The sequence below is a fragment of the Poecilia latipinna genome, unplaced genomic scaffold (genome assembly GCF_001443285.1).
Source record: "Poecilia latipinna isolate Pla-1442-1.1 unplaced genomic scaffold, P_latipinna-1.0 Scaffold3741, whole genome shotgun sequence".
NCBI classification, from domain to species: domain Eukaryota; kingdom Metazoa; phylum Chordata; class Actinopteri; order Cyprinodontiformes; family Poeciliidae; genus Poecilia; species Poecilia latipinna.
The window spans coordinates 22992-38752 of NW_015116357.1; the positions used below are offsets into that span (position 1 = coordinate 22992).

At 51.1% G+C, this 15761-nt stretch overlaps 3 protein-coding genes across 8 annotated transcripts in view; 2 read left to right on the plus strand and 1 right to left on the minus strand.

Moving 5' to 3' along the window:
• LOC106941552 (receptor-type tyrosine-protein phosphatase mu-like) overlaps positions 1 to 5180 on the plus strand; it is a 28130-nt gene extending 22950 nt beyond the window's left edge. Inside the window, exons 14-20 of the mRNA XM_015024607.1 lie at positions 979 to 1128; positions 1744 to 1917; positions 1995 to 2126; positions 2196 to 2321; positions 2902 to 3065; positions 3397 to 3532; positions 3773 to 5180. Coding sequence (XP_014880093.1) covers positions 979 to 1128; positions 1744 to 1917; positions 1995 to 2126; positions 2196 to 2321; positions 2902 to 3065; positions 3397 to 3532; positions 3773 to 3826 — 936 coding nt within the window. The 3' untranslated portion in view covers positions 3827 to 5180. The remainder of the gene's footprint in view (positions 1 to 978; positions 1129 to 1743; positions 1918 to 1994; positions 2127 to 2195; positions 2322 to 2901; positions 3066 to 3396; positions 3533 to 3772) is intronic.
• Positions 5181 to 6511: 1331 nt separating this feature from the next.
• On the plus strand, positions 6512 to 10248 carry LOC106941553 (zinc finger protein 436-like). 4 transcript variants are annotated; one of them, XM_015024612.1, is made up of 4 exons: positions 6512 to 7226; positions 7749 to 7964; positions 8454 to 8759; positions 8836 to 10248. In XM_015024612.1, the coding sequence occupies exons 2-4, from the start codon at positions 7760 to 7762 to the stop codon at positions 10233 to 10235; spliced, it is 1911 nt and encodes a 636-aa protein (XP_014880098.1). In that variant the 5' UTR covers positions 6512 to 7226; positions 7749 to 7759; the 3' UTR covers positions 10236 to 10248. The 4 variants fall into 4 exon arrangements, with proteins under 4 accessions (XP_014880098.1, XP_014880096.1, XP_014880097.1 ...); XM_015024610.1 differs by having other exon boundaries at positions 7755 to 7964; XM_015024611.1 differs by having other exon boundaries at positions 6512 to 7213.
• A 150-nt stretch (positions 10249 to 10398) lies between these two features.
• Positions 10399 to 14847, minus strand: chodl (chondrolectin). Of its 3 annotated transcripts, none has more exons than XM_015024614.1 (8): positions 14638 to 14847; positions 13464 to 13639; positions 13220 to 13377; positions 12995 to 13152; positions 12842 to 12925; positions 12672 to 12768; positions 11376 to 11477; positions 10399 to 10487 (listed from the first exon to the last, which is right to left on the minus strand). In XM_015024614.1, exons 1-7 carry the CDS (start codon positions 14843 to 14845, stop codon positions 11396 to 11398), a joined length of 963 nt encoding a protein of 320 aa, XP_014880100.1. In that variant the 5' UTR covers positions 14846 to 14847; the 3' UTR covers positions 10399 to 10487; positions 11376 to 11395. The 3 variants fall into 3 exon arrangements, 2 of the variants coding, with proteins under 2 accessions (XP_014880100.1, XP_014880099.1); XR_001423399.1 differs by lacking the exon at positions 10399 to 10487 and adding an exon at positions 11009 to 11076 and having other exon boundaries at positions 11139 to 11477; XM_015024613.1 differs by lacking the exon at positions 10399 to 10487 and having other exon boundaries at positions 11008 to 11477.
• Between the last annotated feature and the right edge of the window lie 914 nt (positions 14848 to 15761).

Sequence of the window (15761 nt, forward strand, 5' to 3'; positions counted from 1 at the left end):
GGTTCTACACCAGCTGGTTCTACACCACCTGGTTCTACACCACCTGGTTCTACACCACCCGGTTCTACATCACCCGGTTCTACACCATCTAGTTCTACACCGTCTAGTTCTACACCATCTAGTTCTACACCACCTGGTTCTACACCGTCTAGTTCTACACCATCTAGTTCTACACCACCTGGTTCTACACCATCTAGTTCTACACCACCTGGTTCTACACCGTCTAGTTCTACACCATCTAGTTCTACACCACCCGGTTCTACACCATCTAGTTCTACACCGTCTAGTTCTACACCATCTAGTTGTACACCACCTGGTTCTACTCCACCCGGTTCTACAACATCTAGTTCTACACCATCTAGTTCTACACCACCTGGTTCTACACCACCTGGTTCTACACCACCCGGTTCTACAGCACCTTCTGACTCTAGACTCTGGTTCTGCTGTACATCAGAACCAAACATGAACAAGAAGCATTCAGCTTCTATGCACCACAAATCTGGAACAAACTTTCAGAAAACTGAAAAACAGCCGAAACCCTGAGCTCTTTTCAGTTTTGCTATAGATTAATAATTAATGGAACACTGATCAATATTTCTGAAGCAATATATTGATTTATATTGATGACGATGTGGTGAGAATCAGCAAAATGTGAAATGTTTTTTCATAATTCTGACGTTGAACTGCTTTGTTGCCCTGGCCTCTGACCTTTGACCCCTGCTGCTGACACACCCTCACCATCCTCCTCTTCCTCACTCTGAGCCCAATGAGGAAGGCAAAGCTCCTCAGGTCGCTTCGTCTCCTGACGTCCTCCAGCTGACAGGAAGTGACAGCAGCACAACGTCCCGCTCTTCCTCCAACTTTTAATGTCACTCTTCCTCCTCCTCTTCCTCCTGTGGACATAAATCATGGCTGACATGACATTTCCCCGTCCTGCTGTCTGTCGCCATAACGCCGTCCGTCCCTCTGTGTCCACAGGAGCAGTACGTCTTCATCCATGACGCCATCTTGGAGGCATGTCTCTGCGGAAACACCACCATTCCGGCCAATCAGCTGCGTTCGCTTTACTATGAGATGAACCGATTGGACCCCCAGACCAACTCCTGCCAGATGAAGGAGGAGTTCAGGGTACGGCCAGCAGGGGGCAGTGCCACCAGCACATGATTAGGACTGGAGGATCATGGGAAAACTCACCAGATATCCAGAAAACATGCCATAAAATATAGAAAATATTCCTAAGATTAAAATATATTTATGTAATGGATATTCATTATTGATAACTTCATCTATTATTATTATTATTATTATTATTATTATTATTATTGTTATTGTTATTATTATTAAATAAAATTACATTAAAGCCAACCTTGTTATGTCCAACATCAGATATTTAATACTTAATATTGTAAATACCAAATGTTAAGAATTAAATATAAAAACAAACTTAAATTTGTTTTACACCACCTCTAACCCCATTAAATTACTCATTTTTAGTACATTTTTTACTAAAAATCATATTTTTAGTAAAAATGCATTAATTTGTTTTAAAAGTTCAGATTACAGTAAGCTATTATCATTTTTATTATTATCGATACTAACAATAATAATAAATTATTTTAAAATGAAGTGAATCTTAAAGTTTTTCTGTTGATCCATAAAGTCCAGAATATTTTGCCCTCAATCCGTTTCATGTTTTCTCTCCAACCTTCTCATCCAACATGGCTTCCGTCTTCACATGCTCAGACCCTCAACATGGTGACACCCACCCTGCGCGTGGAGGACTGCAGCATCGCGCTGTTGCCTAGGAACCACGAGAAGAACCGCTGCATGGACGTTCTGCCGCCGGACCGCTGCCTGCCCTTCCTCATCACCATCGACGGCGAGAGCTCCAACTACATCAACGCCGCGCTCATGGATGTACGTCATGCTATGCTAGTGCTAACACTAGCAGGGTTCTGCCGTGTGACGTCACTTCCTGCATTGGTGTGTTGCAGAGCTATAAGCAGCCATCGGCCTTCATCGTTACCCAGCATCCTTTGCCCAACACAGTCAAGGACTTCTGGCGCCTGGTTCTAGACTATCACTGCTCATCCATCGTGATGCTGAATGATGTGGATCCCGCCCAGGTGAGGTCAAAGCTCAGTGGCAAGCCACGAGCCACGTGGTCCGGCGCCTGACGGACATCTCTGTCTCAGCTGTGTCCCCAGTACTGGCCGGAGAACGGCGTCCACCGCCTCGGCTCGCTGCAGGTGGAGTTTGTCTCTGCGGACCTGGAGGAGGACGTCATCAGCCGCATCTTCAGGATCTACAACACTGCCAGGGTGTGTTTGATCTTCACACCTTCCGCTTCCGGGTCTGGAGCCTACATCCTCCCAGTTACCCTGAACGCCTCATTGGCTTCCGCTACCCTTTTTAAACACCTTCCTGCTAACTTCCTGTCAACCTCCTGCTAACATCTGCTAACTTCCTGTCAACCTCCTGGTAACTTCCTGTCAACCTCCTGCTAACTTCTGCTAACTTCCTGTCAACCTCCTGCTAACATCTGCTAACTTCCTATCAACCTCCTGCTAATTTCCTATCAACCTCCTGCTAACTTCCTATCAACCTTCTGCTAACTTCCTGTCAACCTCCTGCTAACATCTGCTAATTTCCTGTCAACCTCCAGCTAACTTCCTATCAACCTCCTGCTAACATATGCTAACTACCTGTCAACCTCCTGCTAACTTCTGCTATCTTCCTATCAACCTCCTGCTAACTTCCTGTGGCATCCACTGACTTCTTGCTAACTTCCTGCTAACTTTGTGAGAACTTCCTTCCTTTGATCCAGCTCTCCACCCACATCTCAGGGTGCATTTGATTTAAAGCCTGTCCCTGTACCCGTCTCCTCCCGTCCCCATCCAGCCGCAGGACGGGTACCGCATGGTGCAGCAGTTCCAGTTCCTGGGTTGGCCCATGTACCGGGACACACCTGTCTCCAAGCGCTCCTTCCTGAAGCTCGTCCACCAGGTGGACAAATGGCAGGATGAGTACGACGGCGGTGAGGGACGCACTGTCGTCCACTGCCTGTGAGTCTACACACAGTACTATTCTGTACTCCATGTGGTAACGGCTTTAAGTGGTGAAGCTGCTCTGATATTTCTGATCCACACTCTGACACGACTCGGTTCTGTTGGATGAGTCCTTCTGGAACCACAGCAAGCCCACTGAGGAGGACCGGGCTGGTGGTACCGGTGGTACTGGGCCAGTGGACCTACTGTGGTTCCAGTAGGATTCGTCCAGCAGAACCGTTGCTGGTCTCCTGTGTCTTCAGTGATGTTTTGTCTCCATCTGGTGGTCAAATAGAGGAGGGGTGCTGTTTTTCTCTGAGCATGTCCCTTCCCTTCATGTCCCCCCCAGGAATGGCGGCGGGCGCAGCGGCGTCTTCTGCAGCGTCAGCATCGTGTGTGAGATGCTGAGGCAGCAGCGATGTGTGGACGTCTTCCACGCCGTCAAGACGCTCAGAAACAACAAACCCAACATGGTGGACCTGCTGGTGAGGCTGAGAAACTTTTTATTTATCACCATTATTATCAAAATTATTATTATTAATATTTTTATATCTTATTATTTTATCATTATTATCAAAATTATTAGCATTATTTATTTTTAAAGGTCATTAATATCGTTGTCTCTTTTAATACTTTGTGGGGGGGGTTTATACATTCTGGACTTTATATTATTAATTATTTTATATGAATTTATTATATTAATTATATATTGTGTGTCTCCACAGGAACAATATAAGTTCTGCTATGAAGTGGCTCTGGAGTTCCTGAATTCTGCTTAGCTGGGATCACCACCCCCTTCATCACCTCCTCCTCCTCCTCCTCCTCGTTGTGCTGCAGGAGGAAGAGGAAGAGGAAGGTGTCTCCTGCCCTGTTGGACGGACAGTAAGCATGGACACCCTGACTGTCCTTTTTGTCGTCTTGTTGGTTTTTCTTGTGTTGTAAACCTGGCAGTGACTTGGACTGAAGCTCCGCCCACCTGCGATGACCTCATCCTGTCCAGGTCCGGGTCTTCCTGGATGGCAGCAGGACAACATCCCACTACTTGGACACCTTGACTCAGCAGAACCAGTCCTGCCTTCAGGAAGTCTAGTCATCAGTTCTGCTGCCATCTTGTGATTAGCAGCAGAACTGCACCAGCGCCGACCCAAAGACTGGACATGAGGTTCTGTCTGTTCCTTTTATCTGCTTCTGTTTTTATTTATGGAAGTCCAAAGAGACATGCATGTTGTAAATGGTTCCTCCAGAACTCCAGCCGTCCTCACAGATTCAAAAACCTTCTTCTGGTTCTGGACAGTCTTCCTGCAGACCGCCAGACCGGTCCTCTGCTGGGGGCCCAGCTATGAGCCATGTGGGACACCGTCCATTCAGTCAGAGACGGACAGTCTGAAGAGGCTCTGTGATCAGACCGGATCGCAGGAACTCGGGTTCTCCTGGTTTTGGTTCTGTTCATGTGCTGGACCTCAGACTGATGGACACAACCTCTGGTTGCCATGGAAACCATTAAAAGATTGTGATGTGGTCAAACAATGTTTGCACTGTTTAACCTGGATCACATCAGGCATTAAACCGGTTTAATCCTGATCACACCAGTTCTAAACCGGTCCAGTATTGGATCAGTTACTGATGTAGTCTGGTCAGGAGCTCGGCATCATGGGACATTTCATCTCCCAGGTTTCCATGGAAATGGCCTGTTGCAGTAGCGTAGTTCACCTTGGAGAACACCAGGGGTCAGTGTTCATCTTCTGTCTTCTTCCTTGATATTTTGTATTGCTGAAACTAACTGGACCGGACGGGGCCTCACTTTGGACCTTTGTTCTGGTCCGCTTCTGGCAGCCTGGTTCTGGTGGGTCCGGTCCGTTTGGGCCCGGTCTGTGTGAATAGTGTACATAGGGAGTATTTATTCCTTTGCTGTCGTCGTTCTTGTGAAGCACAGAGGCTGACAATCATGGCAGAAGATCTTCCTGTTCCACCATCAGAACCACAGCAGCACCGGCGGTCCAGTCGGATGGTTCTGACTCTGTCCCGGTTGTGACTGGACCCAGTTAAGGCTCGGTTCTGATGCTGAGAAGAACATCACTGTAATGAAAGCTTTTATTTATGTTGTATGATTCCAATAAAACTGAACACACCGCCTGAAGTCTCTGAATGTACACGCCACACATGCCGGACCGGACTGGGTTCTGGTTCTGCAGAAAGTTCATGTCATTTCCACATCAGTTCACTGGTCCGGTCCAGTCCAGGTGGGCTGCCACCTGAAGAGCTGGCATTACCATAGTAACCACCCCTAGCCTTCAGCTGCACAGTTTTTCCATCACTTTTATAAAACTAACCTTGCCCTGTATACACAGAAACTACCAGTTTTCCTTTGACTAGGCCACTAAGCAGCCTTATTATTCTTCATCAGGTACCATCTCTGGTACGGGTTCTGGTACCAGTTGCAGGCACAACTTTTCATTCTCTTTCTGGATTCGTTCGGGACCTATGAACTTTGGTTTCTACCTGATGCTTTCCAGGTCGTCACCATGGTTACGCTGACTAAATGCTTTAAAAATGGTTATTGGAGAGCAGCCAGGCAGATTATTCATGTTAACACTGAATAAGGTGCGTACATTTCTCGGAGATGTTTTTGCTATAATCTGTTCACTGCAGAACAGAGAGCAGCGTGAACAACTACAGATTTGATTCATGATGCCAACCAATCTTCCCTTGGACATATTACTCCCTCCCAGAAGATGGCAGTATTGTGCCAGAGTAGGTGGGTCACCGCTTCTACAACCAAAGGAGAAGTTTCTCTGTTGAATAATCACAATAATAATAAATAACAGTAAATTTTCCAGTGTGGAACCCAGCGACCCTGCAGATATAAGCGTGTTGGACAATGGTGGGAGTGGAAGAGTTTTTATTTTTTTTACATTTAAATAGATTTTTTTTTTTTTTATTTAATAAAATAAAACTTTCTAATATCCTCCTGACTACCAGTAGTTCAAATTTGTCCTCTGTAGAGGACATTTCTAAACTTGAATATCTCCCACCCTCTGCATTCTACTGAATTAATTCCTTTTGGTATCTGGAGAGGACATTTAGGGCTTTTAAATGATGCCACATGTGAAGGGGTGGGACTTTTGTACCTTCCTTTTTCCTCATTCATAAAAATGCTGTTCATCAGTACAAGCACATTTTATGGGAAGAGACACAGTAAGTGCATAAAACTTTTTATTGTGCAAATTTTGGTTTAAAATTTAAAATTCTAAATTAGTCTCAGCAGCATATTAAAACATTCTATGAATTATTTTGACTGTACTTTATCATATTTTTTAAAAGTTGAAAAATTGTCCTCTGTAGTGGACATTTGTAATTATTTTCTGTTTTTTCTGTATCCATCCATCCATTTTCGGTCCCTTAGTGGGTCGGGAGGTGCTGGCGCCTCTCCATATTGTTCCGGGCGAGAGGCGGGATTCACCTGGACAGTCTGTCGCAGGGCAACACAGAGACAACCATGCAGACACACACTCACACCTAGGGAGAAATTAGAGAAACCAATGATCCTGACAGTCATGTTTTTGGACTGTGGGAGGAAGCCGGAGAACCCAGAGAGAACCCACCATGCACAGGGAGAACATGCAGACTCTATGCAGAAAGATCCCAGGCCAGGAATCGAACCCAGAACTTTCTTTCTAGGCAACAGTGCTCAGTTTTGTCAATGTGACATTCATTCTTATGTTGATGTTTGGATATTTTCTTCGGGACAAAATGGTGGCCATCAAGGTTCAATTTCAAATGTAAGGGTTCCGATGTCCACTGTAGTGGACACATGATATTTCAAAAATAAAAACTTTAAAAAAAAAGTTTTCAGTATTCTAACTACCTTACAAAGATTGTGGGATTTTAAAAATATGATGATTGGACAATATTCTTTTTCCTGGTAGTCGGGAGAATAAAATAAGCCTGTAGTTCCCGTAGCGGCCGCTGGGAGCAGCAGCGAGCAGAAAGCGCTCAGCAGAAGAAGAGCAGGAGAAGTAGGGATCCCGGCGCGGCCTGTTGTGGTTCTGATTCGGTTGGGTTCGTAAGGTCCGGTGTTGAACAGAATATGGAGTTCGGACTTTAATCTTTATATTCCGGGTGTGACGTCACAGTGGACCCTGCGGAGGTGGCCTCGCGACCGTCAGGTGAGCTTACATGGTGAGTTAGCATCGAGCTAACCGGCCCATCTTGCGCGGGTTCGGTTAAACTAGAGGTTCCCTGAGAAGAACCGGAACCGAACCTGAGCCTGCAGGTTGTGGTTCAGAGGAAACTGAACCGCTGTGGCTGTCCTCCCGGAAGGTTCTGTAGAACCCTGTGATCAATCCAGACCTCGACTGAGCCTGCGATAGAACCAGGAAAGGGTCAGGCTCGGACATGATGGAGGCCCAGCTGGTTCCGGTCCAGCTCTCTCTGTGGAGCGGACAGAGCTGTCGCCATGGTTACAGGAAGTTCCGGTGATTCCCAGAACGTCCTGGGGTCCTGCTGATTCTACTGTCGGGTCCAGATGGAAACCCTCAGACCAGTCTGGGTTGGTTCTGACTTCAGCCTGGTTCTGGACGGGTCAGCCTAGAGTCGTGATATCTGGATAAGGCTGTGTGTTCTAGGCGTTGTAGATCTATGAGATCTCCTGGTGGTTCCTGCTCTGTCCAGTCGTTCTGGTTCTACTGTATGTTCCTGCAGAAGCAGCAGCCATGGAGCCCCCTGGTGGAGGAGAGGAGCTGTGCATCCTGCTGCTGAGGCAGGGCGGCAGCCGGGAGGTGGGCTGCCAGTGGGAGAGTCCTGAGGAAGAGGAGGAGACGAGGAAGGAGGTGGGCTGCCAGAGCTGCAGAGGAGTGCAAAGGGAGGCGGCCGTCCAGGTGGACCTGCTGGGTCAGAACCTCAGCTGGAGACACTCAGGTGAGCCAAATCCTCTCTTTCCTTCCTGCTGATCTCTTGCCTCAACTGCACAGTTAGACGCTCTGCCTCTGCACTACTGCAGCCAGAGGACCTGATCCAGCTGTGGTCCAGCTGGGTGTGTTAGATTCATTCATGTCAAGGTTGGTAGGAACATCATGAGTCTTACCGGAGAACATGAAGCTCTGCTGTTCCCCAAACAGCAAAACAGGCTGAACTGAGCTTTAACATCGTCACTTGGGTTTAACTGGCGCATAGGGTTAGGGTAACCCTAAATTAAACTACCGACTTAAACTACTGAACTGAACATGAACTGGTTCTCTAAAAGAACTGGTTCCCAATTCCCATTCTCAGATGTAGTGATGTGTTTCTCACACAAGGAGGCAGCAGAGAGGTTTGTTTCTTAATTATTCCCTGGAGTCTTGTCTGCAGACTGACTGCAGCCTGTCAGTCAGAACCCGGGGCCCAGTTTAACCCAGTTTGTCCCTGCAGGTTCATCTGCTGACCTACTGCAGTGTCTGACAGTCCGACCCGACGGGTCAGACGGCGGCGCTCTGCTGCAGCACTGCGTCCCGAATCGGACCAGAACCAGGATCATCAGACCTGCAGCCAAACTCTCTGATGAGCCCACTGACACCAGAACCAGAACCAGGAAGAGACCGGCTCTGCAGAGCGCCAGACGCAATGGGAGGCCGGGCCGGCCGCGCCGCCAGTCACCCGACCCTCAGGAGGACGAGCAGGAGGAGGGGGGGGCGGAGGACGAAGACACCGGTGACCCCACCTGGACCCCCAGGGGAGGTGAGATCAGAACCAGAACCTGCTGGGTGAAGGTCTATCTCAGATCTGACTCATCCCCTCCTCTGTGTCCCCTCAGACCGGCCTCTGGCTCCGTCAGAGCCGGGACCAGACTCTGGACCCGGACCGGACTCTGGACCCAGACCGGACTCTACACCGGGCCTGCAGCAGGTGAAGCTGGAGCTGGACAGCACGGTGTGCGACGTGTGTGGGAAGGTGATGAAGAACAAGTCGAGCCTGGCACGCCACTCCTTCATCCACACGGGGAAGAAGCCGTTTGCCTGCCACCTCTGCCCGCTGCGCTTCAACCGCCGCGACAACCTGCGCCACCACCTGAGCCGGCTGCACCCGGACGGCGCGCTGCACCGCCAGCGCCGATCGATGGCGCCAGCCTGGCTGTGCGCCGTGTGCGGGAAGACGTTTGTCTGCCGGTCGCGGCTGAAGACTCACGAAGCGATCCACTCTGGTGTCAAGCCGTTCCGCTGCGACCTCTGCCCCAAGGCCTACATGCGCACCAACGACCTGCAGCACCACAGGAGCGTGGCGCACAGCTCCGGCGCCGGCCCAGCGCTCCGCCCCGCCTCGCTGCTCTGCCACCTCTGTGGTAAAGAGTTCAAGTGCCGCTCGCAGCTCGCTATCCACTTCCAGACTCACACCGGCGAGCGCCCGCACCTCTGCGACATCTGCGGTCGCAAGTTCGCCCGTCAGTACCAGCTAAAGCGCCACAAGGCGCTGCTGCACCCGAGCTGCGCCACCGTGGAGCCCAGATCGCCGCCGGATGCCGCGTTCACCTGCGGCGTCTGTGGCAGGCGGCTGAAGTCTGAGACGCAGCTGACCGAACACGCTCGCATTCATGTGGGCGACAACCTGCACCACTGCAGTGTCTGCCTGCGTGGCTTCCAGCGCGCCGGCTACCTGCGGCAGCACCACCTGCGAGTGCACCTGAGGGCAGCAGCGGGCGAGGCGCCATGTGGCTCCAGGCAGCGCGGTGCCTCGCCCAGCTCCTTCCCCTGCACCGTCTGTGGGAAGGCGTTCCGGTTCCGCTCGCTGCTGGCCAGCCACGCCCTGGTCCACAGTGACGTGCGGCCGTTCGCCTGCGACTTCTGCAGCCGCAGCTTCCGCCGCCTCAGCCACCTGAAGAGGCACCGGCAAGCGGTGCATGCCGACGGGGCGCGCCCGCCCCAGAGCTTCGTCTGCCACATCTGCGGCAAAGACAAGAAGTGTCGCTCGCAGCTCGCCAGGCATGTTATCATCCACACTGGGGAGCGGCCATTCGCCTGCGACCTCTGCCCCGCCCGCTTCAATCGCCGCGGCAACCTGCAGCAGCACCAGAGGCGCATGCACGGCATGGGCAAGGCTGGCGAGGCTCCGCCCATCCTGTTCCAAGACGAGGACGATGTGTTGAGCTACAAGCAGGAGGAGCTTCTGGACCATGTGGGCGGGGCTTGTGATGATGACGAGCAGCTGGACGCCACCTGACCAGACGGAGCTCTGAGCGCGCTCACTGCCCAACCTGCTGTCCTTTATACACTGTAACAACCATGACAACCATGTGGTTGTCACGGTAACGGGCAACCACATGGTTAACCTGACAACAGACAAGCTCCAGCCACTCATGTGACATTACGCTGACTCTGCCCCCTTCATTAGCTCAGGCTGAGGGGGCGGAGTCACAGGAGGAGGGAGGAGCCAAACAGGAAACGGTTTCAGCCAAAGTAACAAACTAAAAGTGTCTCAAGCCCCAAAGAGCTTGAGTGTCTCCATGGTAACTGGGACCGATTAACCACAGATTAAAACGTCACTGCTCAGGTCAACCAATCAGGAAGCAGCAGCTGCTTCTTCATGCTGAGGTACTGACGGTTCTGGTTCTGGTCGTGTTCTGCCTCAGTGATTATTTCTGTTTTCTTTCTGTTGTTTTGTTGGATTTCTGTTCGGACCTCTGTGGTTCTGCTGGCTCTCGGCTTGTTAAATAAAAACCTTCTGATGTTGAGTGGTTTTAGTTTTTAAAGGAGGCCTTTATTTTGACAGTCTTCACACAGGAAGTGGCCTGTGAGAGGAAGTCATAGGGCAAAGGCCATTGAGTCGGCACTGAGGCATCCAATGGTTTGACTTCTGATCAGATCCGGACCATTCACCTTTGACCTTTGCTAGACAGAACCGCTCTGCCGATGTTTCGCAGCCTCCCGCAGATTCTCTGCTGGAGTCGGGTCGGGAGTTTGACTAGGCCGACTCAGAGAGACCAAGCAGCAGCTGAGGGAACATTTTTTTATTAAACATCAAACTTCATGCATCAGAACCACAGAAATGCAACAGCAGCTCCCTGCTGTCCAAATGTCGGACTCCCCTCGCATCAGCAACCAGCGGCCCAAACTGATGTCTGACCCTCTGCTTGCTCCGTACTTCATCTCCTCGTCGGTTCAGCAGGGGGCGCCAGAGGTTCTCACAACAGAACAAGTTACAACAGACAAGCTCCAGCCACTCACTGTGACATCACTCTGACTCCGCCTCCTTCATTAGCTCAAGCTGGGGGGGGCGGAGTCACAGGAGGAGGGAGGAGCCAAACAGGAAACTGTTTCAGCCAAAGTAACAAACTAAAAGTTTGATGAGATCACTGATCTGCTGCTGACATCACAGTGATGTCACACTTCCATGCCGTTGGGTTTGGGCGTCGTGGCGATCCAGAGGTTTGATTGGTCGCCGGGGGCCTTGGTCCGAGGACGACTGGAGAGACAGGATGACATCATCAGTGCTCAGTGACCAATCGCGGAGGTTACAGCAAAATTTTCAAAATAAAACAGGGAGGAGTCAGAGCGCAGCACCAAATCTATTTTATCGATTTGATCACTGATCAGTGATTGATAAATGTTCCTCACAGGTCCATGATGCTAAGTACGGCATCCCCCAAGGCTCTGTTTTAGGCCCCCTACTTTTTAATTTGCATGTTGCACCATGGTGGAGTTATTAGGATCAGCTTCCTGTGAAGATGACGACACAGCTGTACATCGTCATGACGACCCTCGGCCAATCGCTGCTGTCTCCAGCTCAACCAGGACAAAACGAGTTTTAATCACTGAAATAATTCACAAATTATTAACTATGGCTTTAAAACCTTCCAAACCAGTCGGAGGCCTGCAGGTTTGTTTGACTCTGACACACATTAAACAAAGAAAACTAGATTTTACTGTTTAACCCAGGGCTGGTCAGTCCTGGACCTGCAGCTCTTAATGTCTCCCTGGTCCAACACACCTGGATCCAGCAGCTGAATCTCCTCCTCAGTGCAGCCAGGTTCTCCAGAGTCCTGCTAACGACTCATTATTTGACTCAGGTGTGGTGAAGTAGAGACATCTAAAAGTTGTGGGAGGCCCTCCAGGCCTGGAGTTGCCCACCCCTGGTGTAACCAGTTTACCTAGAGTTCACCACCTTCTCTGTCACCAACTCTATGACGCTGCTGCTTTTGTTTCCAGATGGTCAGACTATTGCAACACTCTGCTGCTCTGCTAACCCGGACCACTCTAACCTGAACCACGCTAACCCAGACCACTCTAACCTGGACCAGGCTAACCTGGAGCAGGCTAACCGGTTTGGCTCCCAGCATATTTCAGATTCTTTTACTGGTTTTTCTCAGTGGTCTGGTACCATCTTATCTTGGAGAGTTGCTAATAGCTGACGATCCCCTGAGGTCCTTTGTCACCAGATCGTTCCCAGAGTCAGATTGATTGATCAGAATGATCAGTGATTGGTTGGGTCTAAACTCCAGCTGTCCTCCATCTCCAGCAGCAACTCGCCCTGCAGAGGCATTCAGTGGTCCAGGTGTGTTGGAACAGGAATACTTTTAAAGGTGGCTCCCTTGGACTTGAGTGGTTCTGGAGGAATTCTGTCTAACAGCCAGAGGCATGCTGGGAGATGTAGTCCTACCTCCTGCTGAGTGTCTGGAAGCAGCAGGTCCCTGAAGCCACCAGGATGAGCAGCAGCAGCGGGATGGTGGGGATCACCACGTACAGCAGCAGCATTCCTGAAACGCATCATGATGTCATTGTGATGTCACTGTGACGTCACAGCAGTGCAGAGGCCACAAGTGATCGCACCTGAAGATCCTGCTACAGCCACCTGAGGGGGAAAGCTGCCACCGCCGTCCGCCTGGGTCACCACGCCTCCACCTGCAGTCACAGCTGAGGGCAAAGAGACACCCAGGTTAGACAGCTGAAGGTAGCCCCGCCCTCTGACCTGGCCGGTCTCACCTGGTTGATATTTGCAGATGAAGTTGTGCTTCATGTTGCAGCGGTCGTCGTTCCATTGGTGGAGATAAGCCCCGCCCAGACCTGCGGGCGCGCTGGGCTGGTGGTACATGACGACACAGGCCTCGCCGCCGCACGACGGCTCGTCCAGGTACCAGTTCCTGGAACGCGGTCACTATGGTTACTGGCTGACATGGAAACCTCCCAGATAGGAGTCAAAGGTCTCACCTGAAGGTGGCCACGCTGCCGTCGGTCCACTGGTACAGTTCAGGGCACGGGGTCAAGGTGTGGTTGGCTCCGCCCCCCCGAGTCAGGCCGATCCAGAAATCCCCATCAGAAATCCCGCCTCCACCTTTGGCTCCGCCCACTGCTCCTGAACGCAGAGCCTGGAGGAGGAACCGATCAATCGATTTTATTTACAAAGTGCCTTCACACTGAGAGCAGCTCACAGCTGCAGGCGTGAGGGTCTCACCTGCAGCAGGTGCTCCATGTCGCTCTGCTCTGATTGGCTCTCCACGCTCAGCAGCGCCCCCCCGTCCATGAGGCAGGCCTGCTTCGCCTCGCTGAACGCCACGCGGCTCGACACATCGTGGAAATACGCCATCTTGTAGCAGGGACGCTCGGCTCCACCCACACACACCATCTGACCTGCAGACACAAGCCCCGCCCACAAAGCTGCCAATCAGAGCCGCAGGTGGACAGCCGGCGAGTGTGCCAGTGTGTGTCAGTGTGTGTTTGCTTATTTAGCTGATCGTAGGGCCATTTGTGGCAAATTTACTAACTGATGGGCCTTATGAGGCCCAAAGCTCGTCCTAATATGATGGATACTCATGTATAGGGTCAGGGGTCACTTTCTCAATTCTGATCCCTGACTGCTCAGTGAACTCTGAGGACCAGAGCCGAGAAACACGGAGCCAGAAACTGAGTTGAGAACAGAATAGTGATGCAGAGTCCTCATAAGGGCAGAAAAACAAGCTGTATGTGTATCAGTGTGTGTATGGGTGTGTGTGTCAGTGTGTGTATCAGTATGTGCGAGTCAGTGTGTATATCAGTGTGTGTGTATCAGTGTGTTTATTAGTGTGTGTATCAATGTGTGTGTGTGTCAGTGTGTGTGTCAGTGTGTGTGTCAGTGTGTATGTGTGTCAGTGTGTGTGTCAGTGTGTGTATCAGTGTGTGTATCAGTGTGTGTATGTGTGTCAGTGTGTGTGTCAGTGTGTGTATCAGTGTGTCTTCCTCTCTCACTGATTACCTCCAGCTGCCTCATCATCACTTTCTCTTCAGCAGCTCTGGGTTTCAGAACCGGTTCTCCCTCTGACGGAGCCGGGCCAGAGCCGGAACCAGAACCATGCTGGGACCTGCTGAGTCTGCGGATCGTCCTGCGGCTCTGATTCTCGTCCAGAACCGGTTCTGCTCTCTGATTGGACTGAACCAGCTGGCCACTGAGGTTCTGTCAGAACCGGCAGAGCAGCTCGGTTCTGGAGCAGCTGGACTCAGAATGATCCCTGCTGATGAAGCAGAACGTGGAGGGTTCGCCTCCACTGAGCGGTTCTGGCCTGCAGGGGGCAGCAGCGCTGCACCTTTACCTGAGCAGCAGCCAGGTGTTTGATGAAGATGATGGAGGTGATGAAGGCCGGTAAGTAACTCACCGCTCACCACTCGCGCCGCGCTGACCCCTGACCCTGCCGTTGCCATGACGACGCCCAGAAGCAGCAGCATGTTTTCCTCAGCTGCTGGAAGCTTGTTTTTCAGAATAAAAGCCCGCGGCTCGGCGTCCTGCTCCGCGCAGCTCCTCTCCGCTCTGAGCCGAGCTGAGGAAGAGGAGCTGAGGCTCGGCGGTGTCTCCTCCTCCCGCATCGATCTGAGCCTCAGCTGGCCGTGCCCCCTCCCACCCCATCCCGTTCCCCCTCCACCCGCTGTTTGCTGATTGGCTGCTGCAGCTGATCGATGTCGGAGCGGCTCCTCTGATGTCTGCAGCAACACTTCCTGAGCAGCGATCGATCCGCCGCGCACGCGCACGCTTAAACTAATTAAAAGAAACCTGAGAGGAAGAGGAGGGGGATGAAGGTCCAGGCTGCAGAATCACAGACCCATCCGGAACCATCAGGTCCAGTCGGGTTATGGGTAACTCTGAAACTTCTCTGGTTCTGATGAGCCGGTGCAGACCGGCTCCCAGCTCTCTGATTGGTCCAGGGGCGGAGGAGTAAAAGAGAAGGGCGGGGCCAGTATTGGGGCGGGGCCGGATGAACACATGAAGCCACTCCTCTCAGCTGATGTTTGACCCTCGGGGTGTTCACTTTATATTCAGTTGAGACGAAAATAAATGATTAAAAAAACTTTAATTTGCACAAAATTGAAAAGAGAAATTCATGAGAACAGAAGCTGAAAAGTGAATAACATTTGTTTTCAAAATCTGAAGAGTAAAATAAAAGGGTAAAGACCAGCGAGGCTCTGAATGTGGACGTTTGCTCTGCAGACAGGAATCAGCAGCAGGAGCTGCATTCACAGAGTAGAGATGCTTTCTGTCCAAAAGGCGCTTTCATAAAGCGGGCGGCTCCACTGGAGGACGGCTGCAGCTGGACCGGTACCGGTACCGCTGGTACCGCTCTAAGTTCTGCTCTAAGCTCCAGGATGATCAGTCTGGATGAATCTAAACGCTGATCGACCATCAGATGGATCTGATCTGTGATCAATCCTCCTCTGAATCCCTCAGATGTTCTCCATCAGAGCCAAAGCTCCTCAGGCAGCGGCTCACCTGGATCAGCTGCTGATG